The sequence below is a fragment of the Lagenorhynchus albirostris genome, chromosome 7 (assembly GCF_949774975.1).
Source record: "Lagenorhynchus albirostris chromosome 7, mLagAlb1.1, whole genome shotgun sequence".
Classification (NCBI taxonomy): Eukaryota; Metazoa; Chordata; class Mammalia; order Artiodactyla; family Delphinidae; genus Lagenorhynchus; species Lagenorhynchus albirostris.
In genome coordinates, this window is record NC_083101.1 from 52,929,253 (window position 1) to 52,955,122 (window position 25,870).

At 41.5% G+C, this 25,870-nt stretch overlaps 1 protein-coding gene across 4 annotated transcripts in view; it reads left to right on the forward strand.

The window, feature by feature from the left end:
• The window catches only part of SMARCA2 (SWI/SNF related, matrix associated, actin dependent regulator of chromatin, subfamily a, member 2), a 172,936-nt gene extending 165,594 nt beyond the window's left edge, over positions 1-7,342 (forward strand). For all 4 annotated transcript variants that reach the window (XR_009541587.1, XM_060155018.1, XM_060155017.1 and 1 more), the window contains 2 exons: positions 5,031-5,173; positions 6,467-7,342. Coding sequence is in view for 3 of the 4 variants with exons in the window: in XM_060155018.1 (XP_060011001.1) it covers positions 5,031-5,173; positions 6,467-6,502 (179 nt within the window). In the remaining variant the exon portion in view is untranslated. The remainder of the gene's footprint in view (positions 1-5,030; positions 5,174-6,466) is intronic.
• Positions 7,343-25,870: the final 18,528 nt, after the last annotated feature.

Below are 25,870 nucleotides of genomic sequence, written 5' to 3' on the forward strand. Positions count from 1 at the left end.
GGGTTGCCCTTGTATGTAACAAGTTGTTTGTTTTTCTTTTGCTGCTTTTACAGTTCTCTTCTTGTGTTTAAGTTTTGACGTTTTAATTGTAGTACGTCTAAGTGTGGGTCTCTTTGGGTCCCTCTTATTTGGGACTCTTCCTGGATCTGGATGTATTTCCTTCTGCAGATGAGGGAAGTTTTCAGCCATTATTTCTTCAAATAAGTCTTATGCCCCTTTCTCTCTCTTTCTGGGAGCCCTACAGTGTGAATATTGGTCCACTTTATCTTGTCCCTTAAGTCATCTTCACTCCGTTTCATTCTTTTCTTTTTGCTGCCCTGATTGGATGAGTTTCACTGCCCTGTCTTTGAGTTTACTGATCTCTCTTCTGCTTCATCTTGTCTGTTGTTGAACCCCTCTAGTGTACTTTTCAGTTCAGTTATCATATTCTTCAGCTCTGTGACTTCTGTTTGGTACTTGCTTATAAAGTTGGCCATTGAACAACACAGGTGTGAACTGCATGGGTCCACGTGGAGGCAGGTTGTTCGTTTTTCAATAAATACATACAGCAGTACTATACAATCTGCAGCTGGTTGGATCTGTGGATGCAGAAGCCCAGATACGGAGGGCCAACTGTAAAGTTATACACACATCTTTGACTGCACAGAGGTTTGGCGCCCCTAACCCCCATGTTGTTCAAGGGTTGTGTTTTCTCTTTGAAGTTGTCAGTTTTCATTCATTCTTCTCCCAAGTTCAGTGAGCATCTTTATGACCATTATTTTTAATTCTATCAATCAGCTAAGCCATTCATCTTTGTTTCATGAAAGACTTTTTTTCCTCAGGTTTTATCTTGTTCTTTCATTTGGAACATATGCCTCTCTCTATTTTTCTTGACTCTCTCATTTGATAAAACAGCCATCTCTCCCAGTCTTGAAGGAGCGGCCTCACGTAGGAGACAAAAACTTTATCCTTCAACCTACACCCTGACTCTTCCTTGTCTCTCACACCTTTGTGATTGTCCAAGCAGCCTACATGTAGTGGCTCCCAATAGTGGAGGGTGTGCCAAGACCTGTCAGTCATTGTCTTAGAAGGGAGGATCTCAACACCTAGGTTCAGGCTGATTGGAAGCCAGACCCTCAGGCAGCAGCTTTTTAAAGTTTGCAAATATACAGTCCAGTGGGACCACAGGCCTAAGTCCCACTGACCACCAGAAGCAGGCAATCTGAAGGTATCCCCTGGATAGCACTCGCAAAAACCAGGGCACCGGGCGTATGTGAAAGCTCCCCTCCAAGAGACACTAGTGCTCTGGAGTGTGGCAGAGGGAGAGTGCAAAGATAGCATCCCCCCTCTGCCAAGTTCTCTGGAAGGGATGATGGTCAGCCCTTAGATATGGGTTAACTTAGATGCTCATCCCTAGGTTGATGCTTTAAGATAAGCAAATAAGCCTCTTTTATGTGAAGTCTGGGTGCCTCTCCATCAGCTGACTTTGAGCTGGGTCCTGGGGCAGGTGAGTCTGAGCATGAGATTTTTACGAGCCATTTCTGTACTGGCTGTAGCCCTGTGGGTCTTGTGGACACAAGCCCTGTTGGTTTTCAACGCTAGATGTTTTGGGGGCATCCCTCAGGTGCAAGACTTAAAAGTTGGGATGCCTGATGTGGGGTTCAAACCTTCACCCCTCCTAGAGAAGCTTCAGGTTTTCAGTTCCTTTCCAGTTGTGGGTCACTGCACCAAGGATGGCATTTATCATGAGATCATGTATCAGCCTCTCTGCCTTTCTTACTTGCTTCAGTGTGGGTTTCTCCACATTTGTCCAATGTGTAGGTGTCACTGAGCTAGTTTTTAGGTCTTTTTCAGAGAAGGTTGTTCCATACATACCTTAGATTCGGTGTGTCCGTGGGAAGAGGTAAGTTCAGGGTCTTCTTGTGTCACCTTCTTAAATCAGAACCTCATCTTCTTCCACTTTGAAGGACCCGTGTGATTGAGATTGGGCCTAGCCTACCTGGTTAATCTAGGGTAATCTCCCCATCTCAAGGTCAGTGGAATCCCTTTTGCCATGCAAAGTAACATATTCACAAGTTCTGGGAATTAGGACATGGACGTCTCTGGGCGCCATCACTATTCTGCCTGCCACCCTGGTTAACTGGAACTTGTCATAGGTCTGTGTAGTGGTGTCATAAAGCCTTAGGATGCTGTTTAAAGGGCCCATCTGATGGTCCAGTTTATTAGCCTAGCTGCCCATGGCAGCCTTTCAGGTGGGTTTTCACAAAGCCTCATAGCTTTTGAGTGTCCCACACTCCAGTGAGTATTTAGATTATGTTCTCGAGGATGTATTTTCTTACCTTTACTGACAGTCTTCTGCCCTTTCACACTGCCCATGGATTTCCTGTACTCCCGTGTCAGGAAGAGCCACACCTGTGTAGATAAAGATATTTCACTTTTTCTTTCCAAATTACTTTTTACATTTTTAAAGGTTTTCACAGCTTCGTGCATTTCCATTAATCGGTAGACTTTTGCATCCCCAGTCTTTTCGTCAAGTCCCCACCTTATAGCTTATTAAGCAGTAGACATTTGGGTGTGATATACGGAAGCCTGGGCTAGGAATACTGTTTTGAGCACTAGGTTTGCCAGCCTTTTGCCAGCCCTGTTTGGGATGGGGGAAGGGCATTTGCTGCCCCTGCACTTCAGTTCAGAACATCTCTGCTCTCATCTTTTTTGTTAGCCTGTACTTCCATGGAAGACTTCACTTCTGGAAACGTTTTATGGGTCCTTCCCCTTCACAAAAGAAGTCTGGAAATTTCTCATCTCTAAGATTCTTTCTGGAGTTGATTCTCTCCATGACAACATCTATTTCTAGGTTCCTTGAGACCCACCAAACATAATATTCTAACAAAACTGGTTTGAAAGAGAGACTTGCATTGTCAGTCACTTCATCATCCATCCCTAAAAACGCTGTTCTGTGGACACCTGTCCCAGAACAATGCCAGGGAACAGATTTGCTGTGAACCTTGGGATGTGCACCTCTAACTATGGTATAACACTTGGACTTCTTTCTTCCATGTGTTTTTATTTCTATCCTCAGAATAGCCCTGTGAGAGTGGAAGGGGATGCCATCTTTCTGTATGTGTATATGCTTGAATTCTTTATATCTCTCTATACAGAAATTTATGTCATCTATCAATAGAGAATCATACACAGGGATGTGTATATTTTCAAATATTGAGGTATACTTCTTTTTCTGGAAATAATCACCAGAAAGAGACCAGTAGGGTGAGAGACTAGAGATAGGGAAAGAAACCTTTCAAATTCATTTGTTTTGTTTTTACTTTCCATTTTGTACCTTTCTGTACTGTTAAAAATATTCACCTATGAATTTTCTTTTTAAGTCAGCTGAAGTTATTTACACAGTAAAAATCATTGGCTTTTTTTTAAACCTTTTACACTTATGTATGCTTTTTAATGTCAAAGTTCTATTTTAAATGGACATTTACGTTGCTTCTGTATCCTGGCTATTGTAAATAGTGCTGCAGTGAACATTGGGGTGCATGTGTCTTTTGGAATTATGGTTTTCTCTGGGTATATGCCCAGCAGTGGGATTGCTGGGTCATATGGTAGTTCTATTTTTAGTTTCTGAAGGAACCTCCATACTGTTCTGCATAGTGGCTGTATCAGTTTACATTCCCACCAACAGTGCAAGAGGGTTCCCTTTTCTCCACACGCTCTCCAGCATTTATTGTTTGTAGATTTTTTCAATGATGGCCATTCAATGGAATATTACTCAGCCATAGAAAGGAATGAAATTGAGTCCTTTGCAGAGATGTGGATGGACCTAGAGACTGTCATACAGAGTGAAGTAAGTCAGAAAGAGAAAAACAAATATCGTATATTAACACATATATATGGAATCTAGAAAAATGGTATAGATGATCTTTTTGCAAAACAGGTATAGAGACACAGACGTAGAGAACAAACGTATGGACATCAAGGGGAGGAGGGGGGGGCTGGGATGACCTGGGACATTGGGATCGATATATATACACTATTGATACTATGTATAAAGTATATAACTAAAGAGAACCTACTGTATAGCTCAGGGAACTCTACTCTGTGCTCTGTGGTGACCTAAATGGGAAGGAAATCCAAAAAACAGGGGATGTATGTCTACGTATAGCTGATTCACTTTGCTGTACAGTAGAATCTAACAACACTGTAAAGCAACTGTACTCCAATAAAACTTCATTATAAGAAAATATTTTTGTAATGAAAAATTTAAAATGCCCACACCCCTCCACACAGTAGGTAAGGCCACCCTCGCTGTCCTGGTTAGGAAGATCCCTGTTCATCCATTAGGAGACCTGGAAAGGACCCAGCCCAGCTTCCCTCTGGGACCTCATTCCTTCTTGTTGCCCATTTAGGGTGACTGTGTAACTTATCATGCAAACTTAGGCATGTTTGCAAGTGAAAGGGGTGCTAACTATAACTAGGGAGGACAATGGAGAACAGGCTTGAATCAGTCTGAGAATGTTCAGGGCACTCGGGGTTGTTGGGTTTGTCATCTGCAGGTAGGCGATCATTTTCCTACCCGTAAAAAGATTACCGCATGCTAACACATATATATGGAATTTAAGAAAAAAAAAATGTCATGAAGAACCTAGGGGTAAGACAGGAATAAAGACACAAACCTACTACAGAACGGACTTGAGGATATGGGGAGGGGCAAGGGTGAGCTGTGACAAAGCGGGAGAGTGGCATGGACATATATACACTACCAAATGTAAAATAAATAGCTAGTGGGAAGCAGCCGCATAGCACAGGGAGATCAGCTCGGTGCTTTGTGACCACCTAGAGGGGTGGGATAGGGAGGGTGGGAGGGAGGGAGACGCAAGAGGGAAGAGAAATGGGAACATATGTATATGGATAACTGATTCACTTTGTTATAAAGCAGAAACTAACACACCATTGTAAAGCAATTATACTCCAATAAACATGTAAAAAAAAAAAAAGATTTCCCTGTGATTGATTCCTCATTGCTGTGTGTTTTGGTTTTGTTGTAGCAAAATCTGTTAAGGTGAAAATCAAGCTCAATAAAAAAGATGACAAAGGCCGGGACAAAGGAAAAGGCAAGAAAAGGCCAAATCGAGGAAAAGCCAAACCTGTGGTGAGCGATTTTGACAGCGATGAAGAGCCGGATGGAAATGTAAGTGCGGCTGCCTTGCCTGAGGTCCGGACACTCTCCCCACATCTGTCTCCCTCTCGTACTCCCAGGCCCCTGCCAACCTCTATGCTTCATTACCCAGAAATGAAAATGTAAAGATTTGGTGTTGAGGGATGTGAACTGAGCTGCGTGATTGAAAACAAAGAATTTGGGGTTTTGTTTATTGCCTTTTGAATAGTCTTCAAAAGTGAAAAACTTACTAAATCAAGTTCCCTTTTCCCCTTTCATATCTTCCCAGTGCCTACTTACAAAGAGAGATTCTCCACGGCTCGTTAATATTTTATATCCATAACACCCAGCATAGTGCCTAGGATACAGCAGTATATAGAGGAAATAATGATTCCGTGGAAGACTGACACTAAGTGGGATGATAGAGTTACTTTGGGGTTTGAGTTGCTATTTCAGGTGCCGTGCGGAAAACCCAGATGCATCTTTAAGTACCTAGAGGTGTTATTTTTAATATTTGAAAAATTCAGGGAGCCCTGATGGAGCCAGGCCCTGACATAAGGACCTCTCCAGGTGGCGCCATATTCAGTGCTTATTAATATTAGCATCCTAAGACAGATGTCACTCTCAACATATTACAGAAATCAGTGCTTAGGTTATGTGTGTTTTGCTGCAGGGCATGGAAGTAAACAGCAGAGGCTGAATTCAGACCCAGAGAGCATTAACTCAGTCTGGTGCACTGTCCCTGACTGTGTGGTCCACAAGGTAGCAGTGCCTGGCACAGGCTTCTAATACAGTGCCTTTTAAAGGGCCCTCTATTTCTTTCACTTTCAAGAGGACCTCAGGTTCCCTACCCCACACCCCCTTCTTTTTTCTTTCTGGAAGGTTAATTTTCCATGTTAGCGCCTATGCTAGTTTGATTTTCCTTCAACGTGCCGCTATCTGGGTCTGTTGAAAAGGTTCAGCATTCTCATCCCACCCCACCCAGCCTTTAACCCTCGACACAAGCATCTTCAAATACATTTAAAATCCTATGTTTTCTTTAAGTAGACAGCAAATGCGTGGAATTTTCTTCTCCCGTGAATGTCCTAAAAACGTAGTGCTAAAATTAGAACTCAATAGCCATGAACTTTCCACGCCCAAGTGCAATAGAGCAAAACACTGGCATAGACAGCGGGCATTGCTGTGGGATTTCCAAGCGGGAGCTCCCCTGTTCCGCATAGAGGCTGTCGATGCCTCTTTACTGGGAGGGTCAACTGTTTCCAAAATGTCATGTCTTTGCTACATTGCCTCTTGATGGCTTATTGTCTTTCTTATTTTTACTTTTAGGAACAGTCAGAAGCTAGTGGGACTGATGATGAGTGATCAGTATGGACATTTTTTTCTTGGTAGAACTGAACTCCTTCTCCCCTCTCTCGTCTCCACTCAGTGAGTTCATTTGTCATATGGGCACTGGGTTGTTTCTGTATCATTATCATCTATAAGCTAGCTTTAGGATAGTGCCAGACAAACATATGATATCATGGTGTAAAGAAACACACGCTCATACACAAATCTTTGTAACATATTGTGACCAAATGGGCCTCAAAGATTAAAACAAACAAAAAAGCTTTTGATGGAAAATATGTGGGTGGATAGTATATTTCTATGGGTGGGTCTTGGTAACGGTTTGATTGTGCCTGGTTTTATCACCTGTTCAGATGAGAAGATTTTTGTCTTTTTGTAGCACTGATAACCAGGAGAAGCCATTAAAAGCCACTGGTTATTTTATTTTTCATCAGGCAATTTTCAAGGTTTTTATTTGTTCGGTATTGTTTTTTTTTTTTTACACTGTGGTACATATAAGCAACTTTAATAGGCGATAAATGTACAGTAGTTAGACTTCACCTACATAGACATTTTTCCATTTTATGCTCTATGATCTGGAAAAAACGCTTTTTGAATTGTATAAGATTTATGTCTACTGTAAACATTGCTTAATTTTTTGCTCTTGATTTAAAAGAAAAGTTTTGTTGAAATCGCTATTGAATATTGCAATCTATATAGTGTAATGGATGGCTTCCTTTGTCAACCTGATCTCCTGTGTTACCCATGTGTATCGTCTCCTTCTCCCTCAAGTGTACTTAATCTTTGCTTTCTTTGCACAATGTCTTTGGTTGCAAGTCATAAGCCTGAGGCAAATAAAATTCCAGTAATTTCCAAGAACGTGGTGTTGGTGCTTTCCTAATAAACAGATAACAGCTGAGCTCAACAAACACTGCCTCTGGTTTTTGAGTTCTAAGGGACCGAAACCCTGGTGCCTGAGTCACCGTCTCCTGCAGAGAGCGGGGCAAGCTCTTGCCGCAGCGCACGTGGTAGGAAAAAAAGTTAACAAGACTGAGAGAGAGAATCCCCTGGGATGAACCAGGTGTGTCGCAAGGGAGAGGAGTCTGTTGCTCTTGTGACTTTTAAACTTATACAACAGGAGAGATGCTGCCATGGACCGAGTCACACTAAGCCCCTGCTCAACCTTTTCTAGTGGCTTAAATTCTATTTACTTGCCAGAAAAATCTACAGGTATAACCTCAGAGATGCTGCAGGGTCAGTTCTAGCCCAGCAAAGTGAATGTCACAACGGAGTGAGTCACACGAGTCTTTCTTTTGGCTTCTCGGTGCATGTCAGGTTGTTAGGTTTGCACTCTACTGTAGTCTATTAAGTGTGTGCAATATAGCATGATGTCTGAAAAAACAATGTACACACCTTCATTAAAATCTGCCTCATCACTGAAAAGGCTGACCATCGTCTGTGAGTCATGGTAGTAATATCAAAGATCACAGCTCACCCAAACAAATGTAATCATGAAAGAGTATCACGATCACCCAAAACATGATACAGAAGCATGAAGTGAGCCACTGCTGTCGGAAAATGGCACCAATATGCTTGCTGGAGTCAGGGTCGCCACAGACCCTCAATTTGTGAAAAATACAGTAACTACAAAGTTGCACAATAAAGCAAAGCGCAGTATGATGAGCTGTGCCTGTGTACGGTAATATAGATTTATAGTTTGTTTAGCATGGAATAAATCTATTTCATATCGATTTAGAAAGATCTGAAAAGTGCTCAGTTGAAAGACTGGTTCCGTAAATACCCATATACCCTCCTACTAAGATTCACAATGACTATAACCTCCCTACCTCCCACCCCACCCACTTCTTTTTTTTTTTAACATCTTTATTGGAGTATAATTGCTTTACAATGTTGTGTCAGTTTCTGCTTTATAACAAAGTGAATCAGTTATCCATATACATATGTCCCCATATCTCTTCCCTCTTGCATCTCCTTCCCTCCCATCCTCCCTATCCCACCCCTCTAGGTGGTCACAAAGCACCGCCGCTTGTTTCCTAACTAAACCATCTGAAAGTAAGTCACAACCATCCTAAATGCTTTACCCCTAGATACTTCACAAATCCCCTAAGAATAAAGGCGTCTCCTGGCTAACCACAGTCCTACTTCCATACCAAAGGGAATTAACAATAGTTCCCTAGTATCTCATGTACGATCCACAGTCACATTTCCTCAGTTGCCCCCAAACTGTCTTGCATTTGTTTGTAAAAGTGTACAAAGAAGCCTAGCCAGAGCTTGGCACATTCCTTCTTATGGACCCAATGATGACAAGGACCAAAATGCGAGAGTATTCGCTTATCTCTAACGGATTGGTGAAAACTTCATTTCTTAACTCTGGGGTTCTTACTTTCATAAAAAGAGGAATTGCCAATGTATCTTTCCTTGAGTCTTGAAGGAAGTTTGACCCATACAAATTTTTGTGTGCAATCCTCCCGAGAAACTCTTCTCCTAAGTGTCCATTCAGGTCTGAGTTTCCAGTTAGTCTGAGCACTACAGAATGTGTTGCGTTTCCCTTCTTGTTTGTTTACAGTTTGCTGACCACAGTAGGATTCTAGACTCCCATGAAGAATAAACCACATTAGTTTTTCTTAGTGAGATGACCTGCTATCAGTTCAAAGAAACAGTCTTATTTCACTGCTTCCGTTTTTGTATTTCCTATACTTTATGTACTCCTTGGAATCTCTTCTCAGCCTTAGAGGTATTGCTGTTCCAAGGCCATCCAAACCATTGTCCTTACGGTGTAAGATGTCTATTGTGTGAAGGATGTTTTCTAATTTCTCTTCTGCTGTCTTTGGTATGTTGTTCTCCCAGGCCTTAGTGGAAAGGCAAGGCAGGAAGGTGGCTTGCACAACAGTGGTGAGCTGGCAGGGAGTGTGATCAGGTGTGAGCAAGGGGCAGGCCATCCTGTGTCTGCACATCTGCCTGTTTTTAACCTGGTCCTGGCAGCTGCCTTGTCCATTTCCAGTAGGTGAGCCCATTGGTAGGCTTAGGTCTTTCCAAGAGCAACAGTTTTCTAGGAACGGAGGAAGGAAGCTACGAGTATCAGGCGATGTACTTGATCCTTTACTAGAATTATTTAATTACAAGAAACCTGGGGAGAAGGCGTAGTTCTGATTCCCTCTTTACAAATAAGGATGACGCAAATGAGAGACTAAATAGCTGTGGCCAGTGTACCAAAGCAGAATTTGAAAGTAAGATTTCTTTGCCTCTAAAACCCATATTCTGGGGCTTCCCTGGTGGTGCAGTGGTTAAAAATCCACCTGCCAGTGCTGGGGACACGGGTTCGAGCCCTAGGTCCAGGAAGATCCCACATGCCACGGAGCAACTAAGTCCGTGAGCCACGACTACGGAGCCTGTGCTCTAGAGCCCGCTCGCCTAGAGCCCGTGCCCTGCAACAAGAGAAGCCACCGCAATGAGAAGCCCACACACCTCAACGAAGAGCAGCCCCCGCTCGCCGCGACTAGAGAAAAAAGCCCACGTGCAGCAACGAAGACCCAACACAGCCATAAATAAATACATACGTACATACAAAAAACCCATATTCCACGCAGCCTCCCTACCTCCCCAGTGAGCGAGGCCTGGAACTGACCTTATCGATAAGAGTCCCAGGCACCCATTTGCTTGGCACTTGCTGACCCAGCCAGGCTTACAAACGAGTCTTGCCTTAGGTCTCTGGTTGCTGTGGCGGAGAATATGGAACTTTAAGACCCAGTTTTCTTGGCCGGGCTCCTCCGCTACCCTGGCTCGCTCTTCTTAGCGACAAGCCACTCCACAAAGACCAAGACCTTGTCTTTATATTCAGCTTCCATTGGACCCTCAAGGCTACTCAAATCCAGCTGACTTGGATAGCGCTAATGCCCTCCAGGTGATTCTGACGTGTGATCAAATTGAAGGAGCACTGCTAAATCCATCAGACTCTTAATCCCCATTATTTCGCTCCTGGGGAACAGTATGAGGCCATGCTGATCCTCATCTTGATTTGGATCACTGGTACAGGCATATCCATCCATCACACAATTGTCACTCTAGTGAAACCAACATAAACGGGAATAACTGAAAAGGATGAATATTTTTTCTCTCTGACACAGCTTTTCTGTCATATATGTTACCAGGAAGGAAGCTTCAATTGGGCTTAACTTGAACTTCATTCACACTGATAAGTATATAATACTTGGGAGAAATATTTTTGGTCTCCTTAGCAGAAGGGTAGAGACATATTCTCTCCTTATGAATAAACGTAGTTCCCGTGAGAATTTTATAGTAACAGTCAATCTCACTATACAGCTATCTTGGAGGAATGGCCAAGTATATTCCTCTTCTTAAAATTTACTAAATGAGAGCTGTGTCAAACCAGATAAAGCAGATTTTCTGTCCTTATTCATTTACGAATCTCAGGGTCTCAATCTCTGTTGTATTTAGGGAGAGGTCATCAAAAATGATGAGGGTGTGGGCTTCCCTGGTGGCACAGTGGTTGAGAATCTGCCTGCTAATGCAGGAGACACGGGTTCGAGCCCTGGTCTGGGAGGATCCCACATGCTGCAGAGCAACTGGGCCTGTGAGCCACAACTACTGAGCCTGCGCGTCTGGAGCCTGTGCTCTGCAACAAGAGAGGCCGCGATAGTGAGAGGCCCGCGCACCGCGATGAAGAGTGGCCCCCGCTTGCCACAACTAGAGAAAGCCCTTGCACAGAAACAAAGACCCAACACAGCAAAAATAAATAAATTAGTTAATAAACTCCTACCCCCAACATCTTTAAAAAAAAAAAAATGATGAGGTGTAGGGTGAGAAACAATGACCCATAGGTGTAGAATTGCTCGATCTATGTCCAGGTGAGCTGTATTCATCATTGGTGTGGTTTAGGACATTGAGCTTCGTAGGGGGTGGAAGTGACATGTTCCAAATGACTAAGCCCTTTATGCAAAGGTATCTGTATTCTGCATCATTTTCAGTAAGGATTTTCCAAAGGGATTTTCCAAGTTGAATAAAGCAAGACAACAAAGTCAAGACTAAGGGAAAACCACTTTCCTGTTTATAAACACTGGTTTCTTTTTTAACATATAAACTAGAAAGAGGTCTCTTGGTCTTTTTAGTTTTAATTTATTTTATTGAAGTATAGTTGATTTACAATGTTGTGTTAGTTTCTACTGTACGGTAATATATATATATAATATATATATAATATATATTATATATACATTATATATATATTATATTATATATATACACACACACACACACACACACACACACACACACACACAGATTCTTCTTCATATCCTTTTCCATTATGGTTTAGCACAGGATAGTGAATATAGTTCCCTGTGCTATGACCTGTTGTTTATCCATTTGAAAGAGGCCTCTTTGTGAACCCAAGAACTGTTACGAAGCAAGGCTCAGGATTACACACCTCAAAAAGAATGGAGGTTCATAGTGCCCCCAGCATATATATGCATTTTTTAATTCTCTTGTAAGAACTTTAATTAAATTCCTCTTCCAAGATTATAAAATAGACATGTATTCACCACAACCAGTGAAATAATACAAAAAAAATTAATTTAGAATTCACCCCTACCAGGCAATCGGCTTTCAAAGACTGGTGTGGTCACTTCTTCCTGTTTCTTCCTGTTCACATAGAATGATATACACTGTCAAATGTCATTTCCCCAGCTTCCCAGTGTAACCTGGTAGTAAGATGAAGCTGAATTTACTGCTTACTGTGGTAAGGGAGACCACCACCTTGATGGAGATTTGGTAGTTTATTTGAGAGGGAAAGTCAAGGTTGGATTTTATTGAAATTAGATTTAAAGTGTCTTTCAGTGTGGGAATTTGGTTAGGACAGGGTAACGATCATGATATAATAGTTCAGGATTGGTGGAAGGAGTAAGGAAAGGATTTTGAGGGGGAAATCAAAGAGTCTTAGGGCATAACTATCAATTGTGTTGCTTTCCACTGAAGAGCTGATGTGTCTTACAGGAAGCTCGTGTAATGAAAAATAGTTATTTGCCGGGGCAAGACTGTCCTGTAATATTTAAGTTGTGCTAATGATGACAATGGCATTGTAAAGTCATGTTAATGTACAATAGATAGTAAGCTGTGTAGGGGTTGAAAGTTTGGGTTTTTTTCTTTTCTAAGTACTGTACTGTTCTCTGCAACTTGTCCTATTTTCCTCCAAGGCAACAGAGATTAAACTCATTTAAATTTTTTTCTGTTAGGAGACCATTTATTTTCGTATTTTTTACAAAATGAACATATGCACATTGTAGAAAATGTGGAAAGTAAGAAAAGTACAAAGGTACAAAAAGTACAGAGAAAGAAAAAAAAAACAAAAAAACACTGATACTATTACCACGCAGAAAGAAGCGCTTGAGATTTCCAATGTCTTGTCTAGCATTTAAGGAGCTTGGAAGTCAGCTCTCCCATTAACACAACAAGAAAAAAGCTGAACAAACTGAAAATCAACAACGCTTCTTAGATCCACCAGAGAACTGAGGTCATAGGGTAAACTGCTGCCCGCCAAGCTGAAGAGACAGACAGGCAGATACAGAGAATCACGACCGACCTACTGGAGCCGAAGGCCAGCAGGAAAAAACTCTTGGTAACCATCACCAGGCTAGGAAAACCTAATCTGTAATTAACGAATTGCTAGAGGCCTCAGTGTGGACAAGTTTGTGAGTTAAACATAGGAGAGGCGTCCAGTCTTAGGAGGGCCTCCACACTTTCATGAGATTTCCCTCCGGGAACCCTATTACGTTCTCACGGTACAGACAGGAGAAAAATTCCCCCTCACTTTTTGAGAGGAGGGAGTGGAAAAGTAGTCATATTTAAATACGCCTTTTTAACAAGGCCTGCCCTTAATAGAAACTATTTTGCCAACGTGGAAGAAGGGCAATACCCAACTCCAGTACCCACTAGCCTTCCTGTCTCTCCTAAGGGGGGAAAAAAACAAATCTGAGAAGCACTTGTGAAGGTCATAGCCCCAGGGGCTCACTAAAACACTGCAACCAATCATAGGACTGCAGAACAGTTCCCCTGCCCCAAGAGCTCACCACCACGTCAATGTCTCCTGTACAATAACAGGGTCATACAGCTCAATGAACTGTGCATCTCAGGTGATATTTTTGAAGAAGGTCATTACAGGATGCTAAAAATATCAATTCTCCAGAGAGAATCACTCTTAAAATTTTAACTTACTTCCTTTCCATTTTCTCCTGTTCATAGATTGATTAACACACGGTAACATTTTCCCACTTTAAAAGCAGAGTTTTGCCAATTACATACAGTAATGTATGCAACTCCGCAGTCATGACACAGAGCATTTTCCTTACCCTAAACAGTTTTCTCACACCCTTTTCGGTCAGTTTCTTACCCTGACTGCCAGCTGCAGGACAACCATTGATCTGCTTTCTGTCCCTATGGTGCTGCCTTTGTTAGAATCTCATATAAATGGAATTATACATTATGTAGCCTTTTGTGTTTGCTTGCTTTCAAGTACTATAATATTTTTGAGGTTTATTCGTGTTGCATATGTATTCTGTGACTTTTTATTACTAAGTAGTATTCCATAATATGGCTCTCCCACAGTTTATCTGTTCACTAATTGATGGACATTTGAGTTGTTTAGTTCTTGGGTATTATAAATAAGCCTTCTATAAACACTGATGTACAAATCTTCGTGTGAATATGCTTTCAGTCCTCTTAGTTGAATACTGAGGAATGAAATTCCTGGGTTATATGGTAAGGATTTAACTTTAGAAAATAATAGCAACTGGATATCTTTGTGGGGGAAAAAAAGAAGAACCTCACCCCTTGCCTCATATCAGACACAAAAGTTAACTCAAAATGAATCAAAATGGATCTCAAACTTAAAAGTTAAAATATATTTTCTAAAAGAAAAAAAAATAGGAGAAAATCTTTATGATCTTGGGTTAGACAAAGATTTCTTAGGGCACAAAAAGCATGAAACATAAAAGAAAATATTGATAAAATGGACTTCTTTAAAATTAAAAACCTTTGCTCTTTGAAAAACATAGTTAAGAAAATGACAAGGCAAGTCACAGAGGAGAAAATATTTGCAAGCAGGTATCTGAAAAAGAGCTTGTTCCCAGAATATATACAAAGATCTCTTACAATTCACTAAAAAGACACTGTCCAATAAAAAACTAGGCAAAAGATTTGAACAGACTCTCCACAAAAGAAAATATATGGCCAATAAGCACATGAAAAGTGCTCAATTTTCTTCATCATCAAAGAAAAGCAAAATAAAACTACAAAGAAATACCACTACACACCCACTGGAATAGCTAAAATTTTTAAAAGTTGACGATGGGAAGTGTTGACAAGGATATGGAGCAACCAGAACTCACACCTTGCTGGTGGGAATTCAAAATGGTATAATCACTTTGAAACTCTTTTTTTTTACCATCTTTATTGGAGTATAATTGCTTTACAATGGTGTGTTGGTTTCTGCTGTATAACCAAGTGAATCAGCTATACATATATACATACATTCCCATATCTCCTCCCTCTTGCGGCTCCCTCCCTCCTACCCTCCCTATCCCACCCCCTAGGTAGTCACAAAGCTCCCAGTTGATGTCCCTGTGCTATGCGTCTGCTTCCCACTAGCTATCTATCTTACATTTGGTAGTGTATATATGCCCATGCCACTCTCTCACTTCGTCCCAGTAACTCTATGATGTTTCCATGTATGTGTGTGTCATAATTTAGATTGCATTTGCTCTTCTAATGGATATTTGAGTTGATACCAGTTGGGATTTTTATGCCATTATAAATAATTCTAGAAAGTCATTAAACCCACTTTACACTTTTTGTCTGTTTTTAAAAACAAATTAGCAGAGTTACCTTTAAGTCACGGCTGAAAACATTTCCCTTCCATTTACATTGGATTTTAATAAAAAACAAAAAAACTCAAGGTGATTGCTTTTCTTTCTCAGTCATATTTATGCTTGATCAGTTAAGCCTTCTCGGCACTTATTTTCCTAACACTTCCATCCGCTTCTTTTATAAAGGGCCCTGCAGGGCTCCCCTGGTGGCGCAGTGGTTGAGAGTCCGCCTGCCGATGCATGGGACATGGGTTCATACCCCGGTCTGGGAAGATCCCATATGCTGCGGAGCGGCTGGGACCGTGAGCCATGGCCGCTGAGCCTGCGCGCCCGGAGCCTGTGCGCCGCAACAGTGAGAGGCCCGCGTACCGCAAAAAAAAAAAAAAAAAAAAGGGGGGGCCCTGCAAAATTACTTTATCTTGCCCTTTTTTTCCCTTGAGCCCTTAATTTTTTTAAAGGAGATTCTGAATTTAAAGGAGATGCTTATGCTCCTTAATTTAGTTGCATGTGAAAAGGGCTTCTTCAGAAAACCAAGTACCCATATTTCTCCCTGTCATTGAACTTTGTAAGACAGTCAGGATTCCTCTTGATGTTCCAAGAGGGCAAAGTTTGGGAACTGCAGGGCCCTGAGACCTAGTTCTTTGCCCTACGCTGGCAAGAATCTCAACACACGATTATCCTCCACCCCAGGCTCCTAAAGAATTTTCTCAGCCTGGTAGCTCTTGTGGAAGTTGGCTCCTAAAGGTGGTACTAGCTATAAACTGCCTCTCTGTGGTGAGGTTATGAGTTGATTGTTTACTGAGGTTTCATAGAAAAAACACAGTTTCACTCTTGTTGATCAGGTTTGGCATGTGGAACACTTGGAGTGAGTGTGACCCCAAGGGTAAAATCCACCAGAAAGGGACACCTTGATAGTAAGAACTCCCATTTAAATAATTCCAGAGAATTTATATTTATGCTAGCATTTTTAAGCCTGGCTTATTTGGAGAAACAATGGAACTCCAGTTAAGAGCTTTCAATACCACACTGATTCAAGCATGGGCCCCCTATATAAATAACTACTACAGATGGTCCCAACTTAGGATGGGTCATCTTTACAGTAGTGTGAGAATGATACGCATTCAGTAAAAACCATACTTCGAAGTCTGAACTTTGATCTTTTCCCAGGCTAGTGATAAATGGTGTGATTCTCTTGTGATGCTGGGAGGCGGCAGCGAGCGTAGCTCCCAGACAGCCATGAGATCATGAGAGCAAAAACGGATACACTTAGAATTATTCTGTACCCATACGACCGGTCTGTTTTCCACCTTCGGTACAGTATTTAATAGATTACATGAGCTATTCAACACTTTATTATAAAATAGGCTTTGGTTAGATGATTTTGCCTAACTATAGGCTAATATAAGGGTTCTGAGCACATTTCAGGTAGGCTAAGCTAAGCTATGATGTTCAGTAGGTAAGGTGTATTACATGCATTTTCGACTTATGATATTTTCAGCTTACAATGGGTTTATCAGGACATAACCCCATTGCAAGCTGAGGAAAATGTGTACTTCCAGAAAAGGACTAGCCTAGTGGAACCATCATAAGGCACAATGTGGTTTCTTTATCCTGTAACAGTGTTAGCAAGGGATTGTACCATGTTTGCAGGGCATGGTGTACTTGAGATGTCTGATTCTGAACACACTTTCCTCCAGTTTCAATCATCCCATATGACCCTACAGAATTTCTCCAGACTTCCTAGGAACATTTCCTAAGGATCTGAGTCCTTCATAAGCAGCCTAAAATAGGGAGAGTTAAAATAGGGAGAGTTTCCCTGGAGTCAAACGCCAGTTTCCATTGCTTTCGGTCTATTCCCACTTTTCAGCCTGTCACTCTCCTTTGATGATTTTATTTTATACACAACATACTGAGGGTATTCCACGCCGGGTCGTACGCTTACCGCAAGGGAAAATATCAAGGAGAGTAAACTCCAGTACCTGTTGGCATCCGCCCTAGAACCAGGCACCTTCTCTGCCCACTCCACCACCCCTACTCCTTCCTCCATGGCCAGGGATCTTATTAAAAGGAGACAGTCCAGCTTGACACTCCAGCAAGTGGTGTCTCATCACCCACTGAATGCCAGAGTCTTTGGCCTTCCTAATAAGGCTGAGCAAGTGAAAAACAGCATCTCTTCTTGTTTCCATCCTTGGACTTGGTTCTAAGTTGTTTCACTGTTTACTCCCAAACCAGCAAGCAATCAGTGCAAAGGATGTATACCAGATAAAGAGACAAGTAAATCAACACACCAGGTAAAGATACCAGCACATGAACACACCACTCTGTGGCCTCCTTCAGTGGCTCACGGGCATGTATCCAAAGTTCTATGGTCAACACAGCCTAGATAGAGAGAAGCCCACTGAGCAGAGCAGCTCCAGTCCCCAAAGTTCTATAGGATGGGATAATAACTAGAGATATTCCATGTACATGCAAAGTAAATACAAATATGTCGTATTTTATCAATTCTAAACCTTGCATTTTTTTCATCTTTGAAAGACACAATGTCTTTTAATCTACGCTATCATAATTTTGACTGGCAACAATTTTTCTTAATGATAAATAAAATAATACATTTACAGTGGATGGTGTCTTAGAGTCATTAAGATATTGTGTATTTTTTTCTTTTCTTAACATGCATTGTACGTAGCAAAGTGATATAAAGTCTTCTACATCTTTTTCACTTAAGTTATCTTGAAGAACATTCATATCAGTGCATAAAGAGCTGCCTCATTCTTACTAACCACTGCACATATTCCATTATGTTGTTATTGTAACTCATCTAAGCACTTCCATATTAGTGGAACATTCTGGTGGTTTCTAGTCTGTGTTTATTCATTGTTGCCAAAAATGATGAATGCTATGAGAAGACTGAGAGCCAAGTGCTATGGAGAAAACTTGAAGGTTTTGTAGAGGATGTGAAGTCAGGTTTGAGACTGAACGGAGGGTGAGACATGGGACAGGTCAAACTGCTCCTGGGATTTTAATCTGGGCACACCGTAGGAAAGCCACTCACCTTCTTCCATTGGAAGTGTGCTAAAATGTGCAGATTTCAAACAATTTACAAGAAATGTCTGCCCTGGAGCTTCTTTTACTTGCCCAGAGCTCACTTAGTGATCAAAGTTTAATGCCCATTTCACTGTCTCGAAAGGACATTGGACATAGTCATTACTCACTGCCTTCTTCAGGCTGACATAGGGCCCATGGAAATAGATCTGCAAGAGGAGATATTGAAGGTCTTTAACTATTTGATGATGATGATGATTTGGATACGACTGAGAAACATGCAGTGGGTTCCTAGAGATAAGTGAAAGCATGAATGCTCAAGAATGTCGACCAGAGTGAAAGACACTAACAAAATGAGGAAAGTGAAATAAAGGGGCCCCAAGCTTAACACATTTTATCCAGCCTATTCTGCTGTATTCAGTCTTCAGAATACAGGATTTGAAATTAGTACCCTAACACCTGCATTCCAGTTCCGAATGGAGGCTGCCTCACTCCTTAACTCCGCTCCTTCTTCCCCATTCCAGTCCCCCTTGAGCAGTGAAAACAATTGCAGCTGCTTACAATGTGCACTGCTGTAAGCTCTTAGATAGACAGATAGATAGATAGATAGATAGGAAGGAAGGAAGGAAGGAAGGAAGGAAGGAAGGAAGGAAGGAAGGAAGCAGAGAGGGAGGCTCATTTAAATCTTCACAACAATTTTATGAAGTCGGCACTATGATTATTCCTATTTTACAAATTAGAAAAGAGTCTTAGAGAGGTGACCAACCAGGATCACTCATGGAGTAAGTAGTGGAGCCAGGATCCAATCTCCAGGCCAACCAGCTCCCAGCGTCCTTGCTCCTTACTAGGACTCCAACTAGAACCTCAACCTGCCTCTCAGTGGCTCTTCTGTGGACTGGGCTGCACGCTCCTTAGAGGACACAGATTATACTATTCGTCTTTGGGTGAGCCCTTCTCCTCCACCCAGCTAAGCAATATGCACTGAATAAATATATTAAATAGAATGCACAGGATGTCCATGCCAGACCAGAAGTCGCCCCTGGCTTGCTCCACTCACTCCCTGTGTGCACAGTTCAGCACCCTCTACTGCATAAGTCACTCTCCAGTCAGCGTCCATCCGAAACATCAATCTAATCATACTTCTCATTAGCTTCGATCGTTTCAAGGTTTCCTGAGGGCAAAGTATAGGTCTTTAACATAACTGACAAAGTCCCGTAAGGCTCACCTCCACATCACTGCTTCAGCCTCGCTAACCCGCACTCCCTGGCCCAGAAACCATACTCTAGACTAGCAGTGAGCAATGGAAATAACGATGGGTACTAAATATTCTAGTTGCCGTATTTTGAACGGTGAAGAGAGACAGATGAATTTAATTTTAATGATACATTTGACTTAACCCAATATGCTACAAAATACTATTTCAACATGTGATCAGTATAAAAAATTGAGATATTTTACTCTTTTACACAAAACCTTTGAAAAGCAGTACACACTTTTACACGCAGAGCACGTTTCAGCGTAGACTAGCCACATTTCAAGTGATCGCTGGTCACATGTGGCTACCGTATCTTATGGCGCAGCTCTGAACTATGGTTCTCAAACTTTAGCTGCATCAGAATCACCCGAAGGGCTTGTTAGATCACAGATTGGTGGCTCTGCCCCCAGTTTTTGATTCGTTAAATCTGGGGTGGGCCTGAGAATTTGGAATTCTGGCAAGTCCACAGGCGATGCTGATGCTGGCCTCTGGACCACACTTTGAGAGAACCACTATTCTAGATCAGAGATTATAAACTGGTGGCCACAGGTTGCATCCAGCTGCAAGACCATGTTATTTGGACCACACAGTGTTTTTTTCTTACTTAAGTAATTACCAACATTTAAAAATAGCTCGATTTCTCATAAAAAGCTAGACTCCACACTTCTGTTGAAAAATGTGTCAATATAATAACGTAGGGGTGTATTTCTGCCTGGCAATAAGCAGCAGGAGACCAATGACAAGGGCCCTCTCTGGAAAGGTCTTGAAGGCCCACTTCGCTCTTTTACAGCACTGAGGCGCCCATTGTAACTGGGTTGGCGTCTCCAAACCTTGACCTCCTGAATTCCTCCCAGTACCTAAATACATCTAGCTCTCTCTTGCCTCTGTGACTTTGTACATGTGGTTCTCTCTGTCTGGAACATTCTTACCAACACCACCACGCCAACCTGGCTAACTCCCCCTTACCCTTCAGGCCTCAGCTGAGATGCCACTCTCTCCAGAAAGCCTGCTCTGCTCTCCCCATGACTGAGTATAAGTGCCTCTTCCGGGTGTTCTCATAGAAGCCTTGCTTCTCCCATCAAAGCTATCAGACACCACTGTAATGTTCCACTAGCTTACCTGTCTTGCTCATCATTCTACGAATTTCCTGAGAGAAGGGAACAATTTCTTTCTTATTCACCACTGTATCCATAGTGCCTAGTCCAGTATCGGATTGACTCATGGTTGGTGTTCAATAAATATTAGTTGACCAAATGAATGAACAAAGACATAAAACAGCTAGAACAGCTCTAAAATAATATTGCCCAACCTTTGATTTTCCCCTAGATGGCTGCAAGGGAATCTTAGCTTTCTTCCTAAGTCTAGAGGCAGCAACAACAAAAAAGCAAATTTAAAATTTTAATTTTCTCTTAAAACTGCAGTGCAAAAAGAAAAACAAATTCACACTCCTTAATTATTTAAAATACTCCACGAGGCTGAGCTTTGTTTCACCCTGCTTAATGTGCTGAAAGCCAGAAATAATGAAATTAAACACAATACTGTTACATTATCGACTTACAGTCTCCTGCCCAATTTACTGTATGACCTGTGTATCAGCTGCACTGTACCATCATTTTACTGGTTTAAAACAAACAGAAAATTCTTTCCTCAGATTAAAAGAGTCAATATTTTTCTAGAGATTCTTGGAATTTGGCACAAAAGGTTACAGAAGAGAGAAGAAAGAGGAGAGCGAGAGAGATTGTTATTCCATCTCCACACTAGCCAGTGGACCGGGCATTTAGGAAATTCATAAAGATATAAAAGGGAGAAATTCCCTTCTTAAAGAGCTCGTCATCTACTAGGGAAGATAAGTCATGGACACAAGTAAGTGTAACGTAAGATAGGAAGAGGCAAGTGTCATACGACAGGTGAAGAATGTCATATGACAGGTGAAGAATGTCACATGAGAATTCAGAGGGAAAACGTTCTTCCAGCTTGGGGTGAGATCTGGAAATCTTGCAGGGTACAGGTCACATCCGACCTGATCTTGCATTCATATTTCAAAGATCTATGTTCTTCAACAAATTCCAGTTCTTCTCAAGTATATTCAAAAATACATTTCAGTCCCTTTTTCAAAATGTTTAATACATGAGAAAGTAAGTTCGTTTAAGAGAAAAAAGTATGAAGACCCTGCAGAGCAGGATTTTAGACCTAGCTTCGCCAGGAGCTAGTTTGTGACCTTCAGAAGTTTCTTCATCTTTCTGGACCTGAGTTTTCTCATCTCTAAACTGCGCCGATAATAAATGATCTCTGAAGTCCTTTCTGGCACTAGCATTCAATGAGTGTGTCTATATTCGAATCCTTCATGCTGATTAGACTTTTGTGGTTAAATGCAATTAGTTTTGCTACGTGCTTCACGATAAATTCAGCCTTTGCAATTCATTATGCATAGAGGCAGTCATGTCTTATTGCTAAGGAGACAAATGAATTATCAATTTTATATGAAGAAAATGATTAGAGATTATGTGTCTGGAGGGGAGGAGTAACTCTTACATTCAAAAGTGAAATAATAACTTCAGAAGTTCCTGAAAAGACTACTGAAATGTTCTTCGGAGTCAGATAATTAAAGAAGGAAGACTACATGACTAGGTTCCCAGATGCAGCAGAAACAGGCAATGCATATCATTAAATAGATGGTATTTCATTAGCCCTGACCAGGTGAAGGGAGGGGGAAAAGGAAGAACATGCTGATATATTGCGTTCAATTTATTAAATCCTTGGAAATGGCATTCAATCTATTTAAGAAAATAGAAAATAAGAAAATCTATTTGAGTCTGCTAATGAGCACGACCAGAATTTGCATCCTTCCTCGTTTACTTAACACCTATTTGTCACTAGTGAGGATACTTGCTTTAAAGCAATGCTCAAACAAATGAAATTAAGTAGTAGCCCAGGAGCAGGTAGATGGAATATCAGCTGGGAAGCCCCTATGTAATATCACTCACCAGTGATATTTCACTTAACCTGGCTATCTATAGACCAGGCGGTACTCAGTGACACTTCACAGATAAAGATGGAATTACTCCCAGTCATACCAAAACTCTCCAAGAAGCCAGCCTGTGGACATAAGAAACCTCAAATTGATTTGTTATTTTTTTTTTTTTTTTTACTTTTTTTTTTTTTTTTTGCGGTACGCGGGCCTCTCGCTGCTGTGGCCTCTCCCATTGCGGAGCACAGGCTCCGGACACGCAGGCTCAGCGGCCACGGCTCACAGGCCCGGCCGCTCCGCGGCATGTGGGATCTTCCCGGACCGGGGCACGAACCCGCGTCCCCTGCATCGGCAGGCGGACTCTCAACCACTGCGCCACCAGGGAAGCCCTGATTTGTTATTTTTAAGAGTCAGTTGCTTTGCCAAAATTTGAAAACACAGGAAAGACTCCCAAACAGTGGGATGCCTAAAACAGCACTGATGTTTCAGTGGCTTTCATTTGGAGCTACAGTATAAACAGAGTCTTCTCTCTGATCCAAGGAATAAAAACAAGTCAAAAGCAGGAGGAAGTATTCAGCTTAGGAACACACCGGGCCTTAGCTCCTTGTGCATCCAAGCTCAGGCACTGGTCTGACTGCCTCACAATGGGTTTGGCAGTTAAAGCAACCATGGCCAAGAAGAGGGTAGAACCCAGCAGTAAACATGGTCTGGGGATTTGGAGAAACAGGACCAGGACACTGAAGGGCTAGAGCTGTCTGGAACTGATATTAAATGAGTTTGCCCACAAACAAAGTAAAGAAAGCTAAGGTGGAAAACAGAAAGAGACAGGACCAGAGAGGTCAGCCAAGGTCATAGAACCAGCGAGCGACAGACAGTGGATTCAAGTGCATTGTCCCGGCTTCTTACTTGCTTCACTGGATAAAGATGGGCACGGATTTTATTTAACTTGGAAGAGAGAGTGGCATGGCGAGATTTGGAGACACACAGACCTGACAGAATCCCAGTGAACTATGTGGGGGAAACGAGGAGATGCACTTAGCGTGCCTGGCACGTAGATGACACCCAATGAGTATTAGTTTTCTGTTCTTACCACCATCCGCAATCTATCTATCCAATGGCAAACCTTACTGAGATGGTTTCCATTTTCACTACAAGGTTCAAGAATAATCTTTCTTGACAATATACAAGCACAAGACAACCCATGTTTGCTAAATAGTGATGCATTCTTTTTAAGCTTTTCCCCCATTTTTTACCAAATGATGATTATACCTGCTTACTTTATTTTAGCTTCCTCTGTACTAAGCACAGGTCCAAGTGTTGTTCTAGAATTAACCCTCGAAATGAGCCTGCAAGGCAGAGAGTATTATGCTTTCTGTTTTTCATATGAGGACGGCACACACGACTTACGAGGATTAAACGACTTACCCAAGGTCACTCAGTAAAGGGCAGAGCCAGAACTCCAGCAGCCGGTGCGGTGCTAGAACCCTACCCTGTTGTTGATCCCTCTGCAAGGCTGCCTCCCAACAGGCACATGTTATTCTTTATTAAGTGCACAGAATGCAGATCTAAGACATTATTAATCAGGCCAGAATCGACAGAAACACAAAAACACCTAAGCTCACTTATCATCAACTTTAGACACTAATTAAAATTTATCCTGGGGAAAGACTATTTCAGAGCGATTGCAAATCCTCAACAATACAATAAAGGAATTGGCCCATAGCTGACAATGTTTCCCCCTTTTCACCAGATGCTTATGTCTCCATGAATGAGCCTCAAAAAACAGTTCAGTGCATCACATGTTATCCTATATATATTATCATTCATTCGACCAAAATGTTCCTCATATGAACAGAGTATTGTGAAAGGCATGCTAACACACGTAGGGAATGAAAACAAACAGGAAATATGACTTTGTCCAAAATACTGAGAAATCTGTGGTAATTACTATAGTCACCATGATAAATGAAATAAGATACCACTATCTCACTATAATTTTTGGTTCAGTTCAGCACAGCAAACATTTACCAATGAGGAAATTTAAGGGGAAGGTTTTTCTATTTAAGAAAACAAACTTCAGGCAGCTTTAAGCACCTTAGAAGCACCATTTAATCATAATAATAGATATCCTCTCTATTAATAGTTATTCAATATTAATATTATGATTGCTCCTAAGCGTCCATCAATAGATGAATGGATAGAGATGTGGTATATATACACAGTGGAATATTACTCAGCCATAAAAAAGAGTGAAATAATGCCATCTGCAGCAACATGGACGGACCTAGAGATTATCATACTAAGTGAAGTCAGACAGAGAAAGACAAGTATCATATGACATCACTTCTATGAGGAAGCTAAAAAAACGTACAAATGAACTTATTTACAAAACAGAAGCAGACTCAGGCATATTGTAGAAAACAAATCTATGGTTACCAAAGGGGAAGGGGGGGAAGGGATAAATTGGGAGTATGGTATTAACAGATGCACACTACCACATATAAAATAAAGAGCAAAGATTTTTTGTATAGCACAGGGAACTATATTCAATATCTTGTAATAAACTCTAATGAAAAGAATTGATGAAAAGAATATAGATATATACATATCTACGTGTAACTCAATCCCTTTGCTGTACACATGAACCTAACACAATATTATAAATCAACTATACTTCAATTTTAAAAAAACAGGAAAAAATGTCATGGTTGCTATGTTTTTGGGTGTCTTGCCAGCCCATCCCTCTTTATTTGGAACTTCTCTTTTACCCCAAAGCCCCAGTGGAGGGGTGAGCCTGGATGGCCATTCCTCTGGCCATGACCAATTGGATCAACACACGGACTCAGCAAAGCCAACTGAATTCTCCTTCCCTTGGGATTTTCAAGTAAAGACACAGTGGCCATATTGAGGTATTGCTGGAGTTGGGCCAATGACAGAACCAACAATGAGAATACAGAGAACTTAAAGTAGGAGAAAGGAGCAGGTGCCCACAGAGGTTTGGGGGCAAGCGGTCAGACCCCTCAGAATTCCTAACTTCATAGTTTCAGTTCCTATGTGACCTGTTTGAGGAAACAAAGATCTCAGACTCATAATTTTAAAACTATCAGTTAATTATATAAATCGCATTGCTCAAAGAAAGCAGGAAACTGTTCTCAGATTACCATGTGATCAGCAGGGACAAAGGCCCGAGAGATGCTCAGGTAGAGGGGAGAACTTAGTTACTCTACTTGAATGGGGAAGGCAGG